At 32.1% G+C, this 16,774-nt stretch overlaps 2 protein-coding genes across 2 annotated transcripts; both read left to right on the forward strand.

The window, feature by feature from the left end:
• The first annotated feature begins 4,387 nt into the window (after positions 1-4,387).
• Positions 4,388-5,416, forward strand: LOC122290090 (subtilisin-like protease SBT2.5). The gene is made up of 3 exons (XM_043097627.1): positions 4,388-4,568; positions 4,708-4,855; positions 5,026-5,416. Exons 1-3 carry the CDS (start codon positions 4,492-4,494, stop codon positions 5,086-5,088), a joined length of 288 nt encoding a protein of 95 aa, XP_042953561.1. The 5' UTR covers positions 4,388-4,491; the 3' UTR covers positions 5,089-5,416.
• A 6,869-nt stretch (positions 5,417-12,285) lies between these two features.
• Positions 12,286-14,197, forward strand: LOC122288949 (probable WRKY transcription factor 41). Its single transcript, XM_043095787.1, has 3 exons — positions 12,286-12,860; positions 12,986-13,114; positions 13,392-14,197. Exons 1-3 carry the CDS (start codon positions 12,535-12,537, stop codon positions 14,008-14,010), a joined length of 1,074 nt encoding a protein of 357 aa, XP_042951721.1. The 5' UTR covers positions 12,286-12,534; the 3' UTR covers positions 14,011-14,197.
• The last annotated feature ends 2,577 nt before the right edge of the window (positions 14,198-16,774 follow it).

Here is a 16,774-nt window from a genome sequence, read left to right on the forward strand (position 1 = left end):
TAGCTTTATTATAGACTATTAACGACTTCATTGTATATGAAACCTCTTTGGATGAAGTACCAAAGGAAAACTGTCATGTTTTGTGTGTAATATGAATACTGACTCAACATGGTTGACTTACAGTGGAAAACAATGTTACATGCTTTATCGTCGATTTTTACAAAGGTTGGAGACTAATTTTTGACATGTTTAACGGTAGGAAATAGCGTAGTATGACCCCTAGGGTGTAACACTCAGTCCCTTTGAGGTTAAGAAAAACATTAATTGTAAAAAATTGTAAGACCAATGCGCTACTGACCTCACCTGTAAATAGATCTTTACTTCTTTACGAAGCACCAGGTACAAAAGATTCACTTTCATAAAAATTACATGTACTTTATTAAAGGAAAATTTAATCATAGATCTCTTTGATGGTTGTCTGTCTATTTTTTCTTTTCAATTTTTAATAATAAAAACTGTTTTTATTATTAAAATATTTTTGTTAAAAATTTTTCTTTTATTTTCTTAAGAATTATAGATGACATGTGGCAATTTTGATTGGTTCATGTGTTTCTTGTTAATGTTGATGAATGGAAAAGTTGATGGGGTGACCTATTTCTAAATAACTCAAACCACAAGGTGTTAATAAAAAATAAAAAAGATCAGGAGATCAGAAGCCAAAGTTAGATATAACATAAGGGGTGTATGACTAAATTTCCTTAAATTAAAAGAGAGTTTGCATAAACATTTATAAAAATTTCTCAATTATTTTTATTGTGAAAGTTCTAAAATAAAATTTCTATATATGATTTAGGCTTCTACCTCTTTTTCCTAAGACAAGTCCCATCTTGGAGCCTCAAACCTCACTTTAAGCATCGCCTCATTTGAGAGTCATACATACAAAAAAATGAGTCTAATACTCGGGAATAACTACTTCATACTGCAAACATATAAGAATATAGATTTTCAGTCTTGTTGTCACACTCATCTCCACATTCATGTAGATTTACACACACACACACTCCTCAGTCAAATAGTTCAACCGTGCATAAATATATATTGATATGTAAATATATGTCTTTAAATATAAAGATAAAAATAATAAATTACATATTAATATATAGTATAAAGATGATAAATAACATTTTTCTTTTTTTTTTAAAATTAATAGCTATCGAGAGATTATTAATCTTACCATCAGTGCAATCTTGTGATTTTTTTTTTCATATATATTTCTAATCACCTTTAATATTTTAAAAGAAAATAAAAATTTTATAATATTATTATAAAATAATTATTTAATCACCAAATAAAAAAAAATTTAATTTTTTTTATCGGGATGCTTTATGGGAGAGAGAGAGCATTTTCCTTCATACACACGCCCTCAATTGTACTGTATATGTGACCCTCGTCTCTCTGTCTCCGTAGAAGGTCCCCCACATTCCGCCCTGTGTGGTCGACACGTGGTGTGAACACCTGGCACTGCACTGTTGCAGAAAGCAGAATGCAGGCTGCAGCTCCTCTAATCAGACGAGATGCTCTCACGTGCACAGTCTTTTGTCGTCTTGGAGGTATCATCGACAAAATGCACTATTTAATTTCTGTTGTCAACCTCTCTATTCATAATGCAGACAAAATATATTATTATTATGGAGAGAAGGAAGGGTGCGATGTTCGCAACCTCCCCCCTTCTCCTTTGACGAAAACCCACAAGAGAATTTATGGATTTTTTGTTTTTGTTTTTGTTTTTTTAATTTAATAAGTAAATAAATATTTTTTTAATATATTTATAAATTTTATTTTAAAAATTTTTGAAGGAATTTAAAAAATATTTGAAAAAAATAAAAATATAATTTACACTATCGTTATAATGCGAGGTCACCTTTTTTTAGTGATCCTAGAATTGTCCTCAACATTCGATTATGCTCTTACAAGCAGTCAGTGTGCACTCCCTAATGGCAATTTCAAATTAATTATTTTCATAGACATGCTACCCATTATATGAGCTAATGGGTTTTGGAAAATTATTATGTAATTTTAAAATATAAGTAATTTGGTATATATTCTTTATTATTAACTGATGTCGATCTGATTTTTTAAATAAAAAATTTGAATTCAAAACACCTGACTCTCATTGTATATAAAAAAAAAAAGCATAGTGTTTCTTATTTCCTAGCACATCACAATGCAATGCAGTATACATGTAAAACAGTGCTCTAGCATTTTCACAGTCCATGCATCCAGCTCTTAATATAAACAAATTGAGTACAAAAGTGTTACAGCCACATAAATATATTATAATAATAAATCTATAAATTATATCATTTCATATATATAATATGTTAAATATATATTTAATAATAACATAAATTTTATAATTTAATATATTATATCAAATCATGTGAGTTTATAAATTTATTTTTATAATATCTCTTTAGATATTTATATCTCAAGCGTTTATCAACCGAGTATAGTGAATAGAGATATTTCTAGCCATATTGGGGGGAGGAAATGATAAAAGGCAGGCTTTCTAACCTCTCAACAAAGCATTGTCCTTGGCGCCTTGCAGTGTCACTCACTCAGAAGTCTGAACGCTTCAGTAAACACTTTATATGTGAACAGACGATCGTGCATTGAAATACAAAACGATTGGCAAGTGGCTACAATGATATGGTCCACATGGGAGCTTCAGCACCTTGACCAATTTAAACGTTATTTGAATGTTGAAATGAATGGATCGAGTTGAATTGTAAATATTAATATTTTATAAATTTTTTTAAGATGAGTTTAATTTTATTAGGTTTAGATGAATTTAATTTTTTAGGTTTAAATATATAAAATAAATTAAGATAAATTTAACTTTTATTATAGTAAGTTAAAAAAATAATAAGTCTTATTAATAATTGATTTGAGATGAGTTGAATTTGGTTCAATAACTAAACACGATCTTAATCACAAAGTTTAATCATTTCATAAATATAGATTTTTATTTTTCAGAGAAAAAATCTAGTTGCAAGCATAACTGCGTATTAATATGTGCATTAATTTGATGTGATTGATCAAAAATTAGATTTTATTGAAAACAATATTAATTTACATTTTGAATATAAAAGAATCAGTATTGATATACATATTAATACGCGACTTTACTTATAAATAGTAAAACTCTTTTCCAAATTGATTTATCTTCCTACCGTTAACATTTTGTAGGTAAAATCTCAAATATGTTATCTTGCGTAAGATACTACAGTTAAAAATCATAATCCAGTTGTTAAATTTGGCCCATACCATTCAGACTTTTATATGAACAACACTAGGACTTTTTATGGCAATACAATTGTTCTAGAGTGTTTTTAAATATTTTCTTTTTAAATATTGCTTATATATAAAATATTTTTATTTTCAAATTTCTAACTTGTTTTTCTAATATATTTACCTAATTGTTACAATTTTTTTATATTTTAAAATAAAAAATTATTTTGAGTTTATAATAATTCTATTCAATTTTCTCTCTCTCATTTTTTAAAATTTAATAAAATATCTTAACTCAGACTATATCACTACTATTCACATATATAATAATATATTATAAATATTCAAACGGTCCTAAATGTTATAAAATTCATGTACCTCTTTCAATTGGATCATTCAATTCGAACCTCAAAACTGAGAGAACTCGGGATATGTGGTCGGGATATTACTTTTTTATTTTGATATGATTGAATACATAGATCTTAACCTAAAAACAGCTAACTCTATGAATGAAGGGCGACCATGATACATGCCTATTTACATTGTAAACTAATCAACACCCAATTTCTGCACCCCGAGACATTATTTTTCCCTATAGTTAATTTAACTGTTGACTTTTAATCACAACTGAGCGTGTGCATTTTCTTTCTTTACACCATTAATGCTGGCAAGTGGCAAACCTTAGGTCAGAAACCATTGTGAATCGTGGTGATTCCTAAAAAAACAGAAAACAAAAAATTATGGTGCTTTTATGACAAAGCTGCACTAGAAAGAGTTTGAATTCTTTCTCACCTCCCAATCCCATATTCAACTCTTAATGTAGGTTACTTTTGGATTGAGAAATCATCTTGATAATATATAATAAACAATTCAAATTTTTAAAAATTGTAACATAATAATAATATTAAAAAATAATATTATATTCAACATTTAATGTTCATCTAAAATCATCTTATCTCATCTAACTATCCAAACAATCCCTTAATTAGTCTAGTAAAAAATAAAAAAAATAAATAAAGGAAGCTTATATGGTAGGGTCAAAATACATGAGTAACTTATTATATGACAGAAATTCAACTTTTGCATTCAAATTAGAAATGTGGGCCTCTCGGACTGTTCAAAAGTCATACTGCTGTTCATGCATAAATTGACTCCACAAGTGACCTGAAACCCATTGGCATATGATTCAGAAACCAAGCGAAGCTAGATCAAGAAAAAAGAAACAAGCTAGCTGCCGCAGCTGCTGGAGTAGTAGGGGTAATGGAAAGTACAGAAACTGAGCCGTACTTCGTTTTCATGAACCACGATCCCGAATACGAGCGCCTTCGTGCTGATCGGTCAGATCTCTGCAGCTTACATTATATATACATGTGAAAATATGGAGAATTATGTTATATCATTCTTTTTCATGAATCCCTTTTAACGTTCTTCTCTCTCTCCCTCTCTCATTGCCTTTATATTTCTTTTAATTAATAGAACAAATAGAGGGGTACAAGAGCTTGATTTATATCTAAGTAGGAAGCATGATGAGCTGTTGGCAAACACCCTTGAGGCAGGCAGCTACAAGAAGACATTATCGTTTGTCATTGTTGATGGGTTTTCGGTAGACATCACCGAGGCTCAGGTGCAGCTTCTATCATATTTACTTTCATGGTTCCTGAGTTATATCTCTACGATTTTTGGGGTTTTTGGTACTCATGTGAAGTCTGAAGTCAGAAAGCCATGCTTTTCTCTCTTGGTTTGAAATGTTTTGATGTTTCTTATTTCGTTTATTTAATTATACTTTTGAAATAGGCCAACGTGCTTAGATCTGCAAAGGAAGTGAGGATTGTGGAGAAGAATCAAGAGCTTGCTTGATTGGTCATGACGTTGCTGAGAAGATGTGAAGATGTTTGTGGATGTAGGCTGGGAAGAAATGCCTTATAATTATTAACTATATATATATGTGTGATAATATGAGTACTTATCTCCAAGGAGAAATTTGAATCCAGATCAATCTCCTGTACCTATGTATTTTAGAGACTAAGCCATGGTATTGTCTTGGTGTCTGATCCATATATAAAGTTTCTGGTCAATGTAATAAGTCCGTCCAAGTACTATAATAGTTAATATTTAAGAAGAAGTCAAGCTTGTGAAAGACATATATAATTAAATGGAATATGATCGTATATTGGCCAATGAGTTATTAAGCTTTTGGTTGCTTTGTTTCTCTTTTTCTAAAACCATTCTCAAAAGAAAATTATATATACTAATTTCTATGATTAGCTAGTACTATCTTCCTGTAGTGTCCTATTATATATACTAATTTCTCTATGACGAGTATTGTCTTAACTTTTATAAGCTCTCTATTAACAAAACCTTATGAAATATGAGATTTTATAAAAATAGATATGTCAATTTCGGTTTGTTAGATAATATAACACTCTGTAAAAATAGAGATAACCATCCCTCAACTTCCAAAGAATGAGGGTATCCAACACTCATCTTCCAAAGAAGAAGAAGGAAAACCATATCCCAAGGAGAGAGTTGATCTCCTGCTATGGACAAAATGTTCATTAGCTTATTTCTTTTATTTTTAAAAAATACAAACAACAATAATCATAACAACAACATGACCAACAACAAATATCAGGAAATTTGAAAATACATATGAAATCTGAAATTTGAAACTTAAAAAATACTAAAAATCTGAAAATACACTAAGCAAGGATGCTATAATATTGGCGTGTGAAGGACACGTGCCACACTAGGAGTGCACTACTGCCATTCTAAACCCAATAAAATTGCCCAACATGAGAGAGAGAGAGAGAGAGAGAGAGAGAGAGAGAGAGAGAGAGAGAGAGAGAGAGAGAGAGAGAGAGAGAGAGAGAGAGAGAGAGAGAGAGAGAGAGAGAGAGAGAGAGAGAGAGTCTAATACCCAAGGTGGGTACGTATATACATAAATAAAAAACCTGCTCATTAATACCTGATCAACCCCGCATAGACATGCACAAACAGTAAGAACAAAAATAAAAGAGATGGATTCCTCTTGTTATAAGTAAGGGGAAGAACATAATATATATACATATACACATTATATATATATGTATGAGGAAGTTTGTAAGGCCTCCATATAATTATACTATTATATGATTCATGCAATAATGAGATCGAGCACTTCACTTAAATTACTGTAACATACACACATATGATCATGTGATGGGAAGCATATGGTACCTATGATTTGATACATCTCAAATTAAAGATTTCTCCTAGCAGACGGGCCTCTCAAGTTAAGGTCAGAACTTGTAGCAGACCATACACTTATTACTTTATTTGATTTCTCAGAAAATTAAAGTTTGAAATAAGAGATATGTTTGGTTTATAGAAAACTTAAAAAAAAAAACAAAAAAAGTAAATTAACATGGATTGAGATAAAATATTAAAAATACTGGCAACAGGCGGGATTGTACTAGCTAGGGGGCGTCATAATCGCAACTGTCATGATCACATGCAACACCTGATCCTAATTGTCCCCACTCCCCCGACTAGTACTTATTACACTCTCACTCACTTTGGATGGCTTGAAAACCATAGCTAGCAACTAGCTGCATGCCCACTCAATTCCCAAGTAATATTGCAGAAACCCCGGTCCCCGGCCAACCATCCATTGTGTTGTGCTAAAGGTGATCATGATCATGACCATGTACATATAGATGTTAGTGCAGGTTATCATTAATTGATGATCCCATTGACTCCGTGTATATATATATATATATATATATGTTGTGATTTTGAGCCACAAAAGAAAATGGCTTAATTCCCATTTCCCATAGGTTCAGGGTTGGGGACCGTGCTAGGTGTGGGAAGGCTAGCTAGCTAGCTACACACGATCCCTTAATTCATTATTTAATTTATGTTTTATCTTATTAATTCATTGGCTTGTTTTAGGACCTCATGATTAACCATTTTTCTAAGTTGCGAGGGGCCATTAATGGGTGATAAGGATGGAACAGTACACTTATTCGATGTGTATATATATATCTCTTATTGAAAAATGAATAGACAAGATTGAAAGGTTAATGAAAAAATATACTTATATTTTCACTAACAACAATATTATGCATTCATATTTTAAACAGAATGCATCAAATGATCTTCTAGCATTCCCGTACGTATCTGGGCAATGCTAGAAGCTCTCGAGGGAGAGTAAGCAACCAAAATGCCTAGCTCGGCCTTCATAAATTTGACCCCAAAGCTTCTGGATCGTAAGCAAGGCACAGCCTTTTCAGTCTCCCCCGAAGGGCTTCTAACCTCAACCCCAGTTGCCTTATAATGATCAGTAAGACTAGATAAAATTCTGGCGCAGGTAAGAAGCCCTTGAGAGAGAGTGAACAGCCAATGCCTCGAAACATTCATCCTCATGTTTCTCGATGTTGCTGCATGCTTGTAGTTTGAATAGGAATGGGCCTATATAACTTCTATTTATAGGGCACAATAATGATTCTGTAACAAAAACAAAACACGTTGAAATTCATTGATCAGCAGCTAGCCTAACTACTTGGTGGTGTCTGTTCGATCGATCTCCACATCTAGCACTTGAAAATTAGTGGCAAAACCATATCCTCTTGCTTTCTAAGAGATTTTCCCCCATGATAGTGATTCCAAGGGCAAACCCATGATCATCTTGCCACTTGTTGGATCTGTATTAATGGAAGATCAGAATGTGATACAGTACTTAATTAGTGCATATTCCAGCCAAAACAGTCTAGAAATCCAAAGCCAATGAAACAATCAAAAGGCTGGGGAGTTGACACTTGGGACCTGATCAACAAGACAATCAATAAACTTTTTCCCTAATCACAAAAGAATAAAGCAGCTTATGAGGTTGATAAGCATCTCGACGACCCTTATCCTTCCTCAGACTAGGTTCTGTGCAAATTTGTATGCATTTATCCGATAACCCGCTGACATTCCTCCCATCCTACTTTTTATCTTTTTATCCTCTTGCTTTCGATCTCTACACCCAATGGCATATCTTCGGACTGCTAGTAAACATTATATATTCGATTCCCGGCCGCTGACATTCCTGATTTCTTTTTTAACAACTTGAAATTTCTGTCTTTCATGAATATTTGGGATAAATATTTTGTTTGCTCTCAAATGATAGTAAATACATTTTACATTTTATATTTTTAAATGAAGCGCTATATTTATAAATATTAAAAAAAAAAAAATTTATAAATTGATATGATTTAAGTCATATCAGTTTGTAACTTTATTCTTATAAGATTCTTTTATGTAATCGAAGCATTTCTATTATTAAAATTATGTTATATTATTTTTTTTATTCCAATAATTAAAATGATAGGAGGATGTAAAATCTCGATTTTTAATAGTTGAAATATGTTATTTATTAATTTTGATAACCTAGTGATATAAATTACAAAATTTCTAATAACATAAAGTTATAAAGTATATTTACTCGGAGTAATTAAAGCGTAGCGCACAACTTAGACGTGTGCAAGAAAAGCAAAGTGCACGTAGACCATAACTATAATACCATTTTGGGCTTGATTAAGCCCAAATTTTCATCATGAGTTGCCTCCATTTAGTCCTAGCTGCGTTGATTCACATTGGGCTTTTTAAGCCCAATCTTTCGGCTTGAATGTCCTCCATTAGTCTCAGCTGCGTGGATTCGAATTGGGCATGATTAGGCCTCATTATCCCTTATAGAAACATCTGAGATCAGAATCTGCAAATCCTAGTGTACAACGTTAAATGGATTACATGACTCGGCTTCCTCGTTTGAAAGTTTGAAACCCAATCATTTTTTAAGGTTAGACTTAAAGAGTTTCCTTTTAGATTATTCGGTAATCTTTTTTTTAAATAATGCTTAGTCTACCGATACTTACCGATTTTATCTTTTTATTTAATAATTACGGAAGTGTTTTTTAATGATGTTGTAATTTTTTTTTTAAAATGTTTAAGGATATAAAAAAAATATGTATGAAAAAAAATTAAAAAAAAAAAAAAAACCATTTGACCTTGTCGGTAGCTTCTCTCATGCTAGCTTTCCTCATGCTAGTACGATCCCTTTTTTTATTTTTATAAATAGATAAACATGTATAGTATGTAGGTCTTAGATAGATAAACATGTATAGTATGTAGGTCTTAAATCATAAATTAAATCATAATTATCTTTGATATATGTCTGTCACATCAATAGTGTTACACGAACATTACATTGATGGTATTAGAAATAGTATTACTAATAAAACTATGCGGGTTCTTAATCCCAAAACATCACCTGAATTCTCAAAGTAAATTATCTCTCAAGTATTTAGAGCATATTCAAAAGGCAAAGGGTCCAATGGGTTAGACCCATGTCTTTTCCAAGTCCATTTTTTTTTCCACAAAAACGCGTGTGTAGGGAATCATTGCACTAAAGAAATTGAACTTCTCATGATACATGCTGATGTGGATGGAAAGTTGAACTGATCAATGTTATCACAGCATTACAGCTCCTCCCCCATTAACACTTGTTAATATCATTTAGGCTAGTTTCAATTAAATTGAGTTAAATTCTTTATAAATAATAGAGAGTTGAGATAGTAGAATAAGTTTTGTAAAAATTATCTAAAATAAGCTTAAATGTATTTAGATGTCAAGATAAATTTAAATATATTTATAAAAAATTAAAAAATGTTATGGATCCCACATGTCAAGAGATGTTGAGTTGAAAAAAAATTATAGGTCTCATGTGTAAAAAAGTTTTAAGTTGAGATGAGTTTAGTAATTTGAGAATTGAATATTTTGATGTTAGACTCATTTTAAAATTAAATTAAATTGAGTTCATCGCAGGTCAATATAAATCAATATTCTGAATACCGTACCGGATGGCGTACCGGTCAAGGTATTGGAACAAAATATTTGGGTACCGGTACCATTTCGGGATAATCAATATATAAATAAATTATATGTATAAATATATATAAATAAATTATATTCTAAAATAATAGTTTATATATAAATAATTTATACATAAATACATATATATATAAATTATAAATAGTCTGGTATAAATTAGGAGTCAAAAAATAAACTTGTAGTTTGAAAAAATGAAAAAAAAAAATAAAATAGAAGGCCGAAATACCGGCCGGTACAGGTCGAAATATCGGCCGGTACGGTCGGTATTCAGACCGGTACGAAACAAGTACAATACCTGTACCGGACCGGTGACCGGTACAGAATATTCTGGCCGTACCAGCCGGTACGGTACGGTATTTAAAACCATGATATAAATTCTAAGCAGGGCCTTAGTTCCAATTGGTTTAATCTAGCCATTTCCAAATAACATTTATGATCTTAGGATGTGTAAATATTGTGTATTCTTTTTTAAAAAGTTGATAAATTTAAAACTTATATAAAAAAATAATTTTTTTTAATAGTAGACTCTATTCTTTTTAAAGAAAATGCACGAAACTTTAACATTTCTCTTTACCAAAAGTAAAACACCAATTCTAAATTATATGATTCTTTTATATTGGTTTACCAAATAACAGGAAGGAGATTGTTAGCTAACAAAAATAAAAATAAAAAACTTGTAAAAATAAAATGCTTAATCATGTAAATAAAATTGTTAGATTGGAATTGACCTCAAATTCCTGTTCAGCATAGAGAAGTTGAAACCAAGCTGAAGCAGCTAGATTTCATGGTCTTAAAGGTTCGAGAGCCTGGTAAGGGGTCCAGAAGTGAAGAACCTCTGCTGTATTAGCCATTTGTGGGTCGCCATTGGAACTACATGACAAATTGACTTGAAACTGGCATCAAAGGGACGACCAAAATAGAACACTCTCTGCTTAGACAGGTTGGTTTTTTTTTTTTTTTTTTTTTTTTTTTTTTTTTTTTTTTTAAATTATTCCTTAATAAATAAAAATAAATAGTTCATGTGAAAACTGTTTGTGGAGTTTCTGTATAAAATAATTTTTAAGATCTATTCTGTTTTGGAATTTGTTTTATGAAAGTGGATAAATAAATTTTTTTGCAATTTTTTTTTCTCATTTGTATTTTTTTCTAGAGAAATCAAGACAACTGATTAGATATTTTTTTTTAGAAATAAAAAACTTTTTTTTTAATGTTTACAAGATGCATGGACTAAAGCAAAACAATTTTATAATATTATTTTAAAAAAAATTAAACCAAATATAAAAAAATGCTATATACTAAAGTTGCGTTTGGACAGTGAGATGATATAAGATATTCTGTAAATAATAGTAAAAAGGTAATAATAAAATATTAAATAATAAAAAAAAATAATTAAAAGTAAATAAAAAATAATAATAAAATAATAAATACATTGACTAGTAGTTAGGAATATTCTCTATCTTACTTTTTTTTTAGGGAATGACTCTTATCTTACTTTAATCTAAGTATATTGAGATGTCAATACGGCTTTTGAATTAGATTTAAAAAAAAAAAAAAAAAAAAAATGAATCTAAGAGTTGATATACAGTGTCGTATTGAGAAGAAAATAAAAATATAATATAAAGGATATTAAAGGTTAATTGGTGCAAACTTACAATTTCGTAATGAGAATTATTTAGACGTAAGAGTAGGGTTGAAGACAGTAGTGTCGCAGAACGGGTCCATTCTACTCCTACATGGAATAGCTGAAAACATAAAGCAACAACGCGGAAATGACTCAAATAAGGTTTGAAAATTCTTTGGTCCACTCGCTCTATCTTCGAACTCTCGACTTCCATCTTTTCTTAATTTCAATCATGAAATGCCGTCTCCCTTCCTTCAAACCCCAAATTAGATCAAAGTGAGACCCTTTTTAATTTTTAATAAAATAAATAAAATTGGAGCTGAATTGGTCAAATTTTGACCTTCTCACTTCCTCACAGTCACTCCCTACTGCCTTACGACCAAAGACTGGTCAGCGCAGAAAAACTCGGTTTCTCAGTCAAACATTCGACTCTTGACCCTCTAATTTTCACCTTCCTTTCATTCTTTAATTTTCTAAATTAAACCCAAGATTCATGCTTCCTATAAATACAAGTGCTTCCATTTCTCCTTTAAATGCAAAACTCCCTTCTCTCTCCTCGCCATACACCATCACTTCTACCTACTCTTTTTGCTACTGAGATACCGAGCTCCTCTCTTACAAATCTTTGAAAAACCCTATTTCATTCTGGCTACTTTCATGTTTTTATCCTATTCATTTAGTCTAGAGAAGTGCCAGCCATTGTTTCAGTAAGTGAATTAAGTACTGTATAGTCTCTTTATTGCTTGCTGTCCCTATTGATAGCATTGTAGAAGATGGAGAAGAGTTGGAGCTGGGAGCAGAAGACACTAGTTAGTGAACTGGTTCAGGGAATGGAGATGGCTAAACAGTTGAAAGTACAGTTTAGTGCAAAATCTTCAACGGAAACCACAGAGACGTTGTTACATGGAATTTTAGCTTCATATGAGACGGCGCTTATGATTCTGAGATGGAGTGGGTCGATGGGACAGACCCAGACTGCAGCAGGAGTAACAGCAGGTGTTCCTGGGTCTCCGATTTCTGTTGATGGAAGTTTTGGGAGCAATGAAGTTGATAAGGTTCTCAAAGATCATCGGGACCTTAATGATGTCTCAAAGAAAAGGTACTGAATTTTAGAGCTTGCAGGCACAATTCTTGATTCTACCACAGGAAAAAAAAAAAAACAAAAACTGTACCCAATTGTTTCCTAATGCTTCTTGCTGACATGTTTTTCGAATTGGCTCGCAGAAAGATAATGCCCAGATGGACAGACCAAGTGAGAGTGACCTCTGAGACTGGGTTGGAAGGACCCCATGACGATGGCTATAGCTGGAGAAAATATGGTCAAAAAGACATCCTTGGAGCCAAATATCCCAGGTGAGATTCTTTTCCATATCTGCTTCAAAATCACCGATGTGGGGTCCTTCCTTTCCTTGCTAATATATTTATTCACGTAGTTTTACAAAGTATTTGCTGGGATATTTTTTCTCTTCTATTTTTCTTTTGGTGAAAAAAGTGCTTGGAATTGACTCACCGTGACAATTCAATTTGCATGCTTTAGGATTTCATAAGAATTTAGATGAATCAGGAGCATATTCGACACTTGATCTTTTACCATGAACAAACATGATAACGTTGTCTTTCACATTTGCAGAAGCTATTACAGATGCACCTTTCGCCTCACTCAAAACTGCTGGGCTACAAAGCAAGTGCAGAGATCAGATGATGATCCCAAGGTATTTGAAATCACATACCGAGGAAGACACGTCTGTTCCCATGCTACCAATTTGGTTCCAGCACCATCATCACCAGAAAAGCAAGAACAGAAACAAAACAATGACCATCAGCAAGATCAACGACCACTTGATATCCTCGGAAACATTGGAAGCAGTTTGAGGGTTGTTGCTGAGGAACTGGAAAACAAAGAGATGTCCCATCCCTTCTCTTTTCCTTCAACTTCATTTGGATGCACGAGGAGTGCAAACAGTAATTTCTCACTTTCGACACATGACAACAACACTAGTTTCCTGGGCAGTTTTTCCCCACCATTTTTATCCCCGGCTACCCCTGAGTCAAACTTTCACTCAGTGTCCCCATTCCAGAACAGCAACTTCACGGGGGCTCTCAACGGGCATCGTTCAGAATCTGACCTTACTGAGATAATCTCTGCCAACACTTCAGCCACCAGTTCTCCGATTCTAGACATGGATTTCTCACTTGATCCGGCAGAAATTGGTCATTTCCCATTCAACTCTTCAGCGTTTTTCTGTTAGTTCCACTTAAACTCTAAAATGAGAATAAAAACGGCTTGTGGGATGCATTCAGCTGTTGAATCTAGCTTTTGTATTATTATAAAGGAAGGGATGTTTTTGTAGAATATATAAGATCCTCCTTAAAATTTAGCCATGTTGATAGATATTAGTTTTGATAGCATTAAAGAAGTTTTTCCAATCTCTTTCATACATTTGTTCTAGCTGGTTTTCCGCACTAAAGCATTACAAAAATTGCTCTAACCCGAAAAAAGAAAAAAAAAAGAAAAAGAAAACCTGAAATGCTTAAGGAAGGAAAAATACGTCGAAGTTCAAGCCACAGGTTAGAATTCCATAAATACACCAATAAACTATGAAGATGGACGGCTACAATAACTTGTGCTGGAAACTCTTGTTTCGTCGAGATAAACTCTATAAACGAACCAACACTTGATGTGCTAAACAGCTAAGAGCTTTATCTGGAATGAGAAAAACAGTATAATAAGTGGAGTGAAATCTGCCAGAACAGGGCAGATTAGCAGCACTTCCCTCCTGTCCCTAGATGAAGTGCCTTTTCATTTTCTCAACCCTGAAACAGAATCAGATGTGCTTTGTTCTGCACCTTGAGCTCTCGTGAGAACTTCTCTCAACCCCATCGCAACAAATAAGTTGGTTGGAGTCCTCAGCTCCGCCAAGTAACCAATGCACATTAGACAATCAAGTATTGTAATGCAACTTAGCTGTTTCGACCACAAAAACAGAGTTGCACAGTTTAGGATTCTTCCACGATCGAAAAATACGAATTGGGCGATTCATAAGAATTTTAAATCGGTTATTTTAATATTGATAAATATCTAATGCAATTTTCATGCATTTAACAGTATGACTAAATGAGTATAAAGTATAAATTCATTTACTAGTTTCAATAAAAATATGATATTATCAAATTAATTTCAATAATATCAATAAACATGTAATCTATTTATTAAACCTCAATTATCGACATTCTTTTTTACCTCATATAAGAAGAAGATAAAGATCATTACATTATAAGCACATAACAAATGTAGTATTTGATACACAATTACAAATTCAATACAAAATACTCATTCATCTCCTAATTTTTCTTGTTTAGTTGAAGAAAACAAAGAACTATATATTTTATTTTTCATTTTATTTCTATGATTCTTATTGAATACAATGATGAAGAAGTTAATATATGTTTAGTCCTATCATGTTTTTGTACAAGAAATTAAAATAAAAACTTGGTTGTTAGGCAACTTAAAATAAATACAATTGGAATTGGCTCGATTCAGTCTAAAATCAGCTTAAATTGGTTTGAATCGGCTTAAATCAATCGAGAGAAGTGATTTAGTAAACGATTCAAAAAGTTCACTCAAATTAATTCAATTTCTAAGTGATTCAATTTGACTCGTTATGAATCCAATCGTTTTTCCGAGCTGGAACATGAAACTGATTATGGTAGGTATGGCTTAGCGGCGAGAGAGTTCAACATATATTCCAACAGGAACAAGGGCGGAAAAAGACCAAAATGACGGAAATTTGTAGAGCCAACAAAGCAGTTGATCGTAAAAAAGCAAGGGACAAAAGCAGGGTAAAGGCATGAATATTCTATTAGCCAACATGATACTTACAGACTTACAGTATGTGACATTGAATCAATGAAATTTCATTTCATTTAGGTCATTTATTCAGCACATGAGTTGTGCAAGTTGAGACCTACAAATACTGACGATTCATTCAGGAGACAATGAGACATAAAGTAAGACAACTTTTGGTGAAAGAAAATAAATGTATTGCCAAGGCACGGATAATTTAGGTTTACAATATGATATTACCAACATGTGGAGAGGAAGGTGCTGTCCATGATCCCCCCATAAATATATTACATTTCTTTTAAGTGTCACTCCTTTGTTCTTGTAAATAATTTGAGTGATGCTTATGAGCTTTACATACTTTTGATGTAATCAATTATATAGGAATAGAGTAATGCCAAATACAGTTTTAATATATGTAAATACTGTACACTCCCTTTAGAAAAAAAAGTGTGATTTATTATTAAAAAATTTATTTTTTATGTAGATCTTAGATTTACTCAATTATTATTATTATTATTATTATTTTAAAGGGAATGCATGATATGGAACTAGTGTTAACTCTTGTTTTACACCAAACAACTATAGAAAAATAGAGAAACAAATTGGATGAAAATGAACATAAAATTGACAAAATAGCGACACTACTGCGAGGGTATTTGTAGAATTAAGTGAGTCAAATTGTGCACTAATTACCCCTATTTATAGGCCATTATGCATCGGTTGGCAAATGACACAACTATTGGTAATTCAATAGTTGGCAAATGACACAATCTTTTGACTAACATTTAGACTAAATCAAAAGATTATGTCTTTTAACACTTCATTAGTCGCATAACATTTATACTAAATCAAAATGTTGTATCTCTTGATACTTTCTTAAACATCACTCATCAGGGGAACCATTACCATATAGAGAGTGTTTGTGACGCCCCCAAATTCCGTTTGGGATCGGACGGACATTTGAAGCGTCGAGACATGCAACACAAGGTTACCTGCCTCCGTTCATGACATATAAGATGCAATGTTCCTAACATGCATCTAACATTATGCAATATTCGCAGCAGATAATTTTTTTTTCTTTAGCAATACTATGCATCAAATTGAAAATATCCCAAATGCTTAAAACATACTTCATACATAAAGACCCATTGAGTAGATCACAACACTAG

Source organism: Carya illinoinensis, chromosome 12 (assembly GCF_018687715.1).
Source record: "Carya illinoinensis cultivar Pawnee chromosome 12, C.illinoinensisPawnee_v1, whole genome shotgun sequence".
Classification (NCBI taxonomy): domain Eukaryota; kingdom Viridiplantae; phylum Streptophyta; class Magnoliopsida; order Fagales; family Juglandaceae; genus Carya; species Carya illinoinensis.

Excerpts from the sequence above, each read along its gene's own strand:
- LOC122290090 (XM_043097627.1), top strand. The coding sequence starts at position 4,492 with ATGGAAAGTACAGAAACTGAGCCGTACTTCGTTTTCATGAACCACGAT. Across the intron at positions 4,569-4,707 it reads GAGCGCCTTCGTGCTGATCG|AACAAATAGAGGGGTACAAG; the intron begins GTCAGATCTCTG and ends TTTAATTAATAG. Across the intron at positions 4,856-5,025 it reads TAGACATCACCGAGGCTCAG|GCCAACGTGCTTAGATCTGC; the intron begins GTGCAGCTTCTA and ends CTTTTGAAATAG.
- LOC122288949 (XM_043095787.1), top strand. The coding sequence starts at position 12,535 with ATGGAGAAGAGTTGGAGCTGGGAGCAGAAGACACTAGTTAGTGAACTG. Across the intron at positions 12,861-12,985 it reads AATGATGTCTCAAAGAAAAG|AAAGATAATGCCCAGATGGA; the intron begins GTACTGAATTTT and ends ATTGGCTCGCAG. Across the intron at positions 13,115-13,391 it reads CTTGGAGCCAAATATCCCAG|AAGCTATTACAGATGCACCT; the intron begins GTGAGATTCTTT and ends TCACATTTGCAG.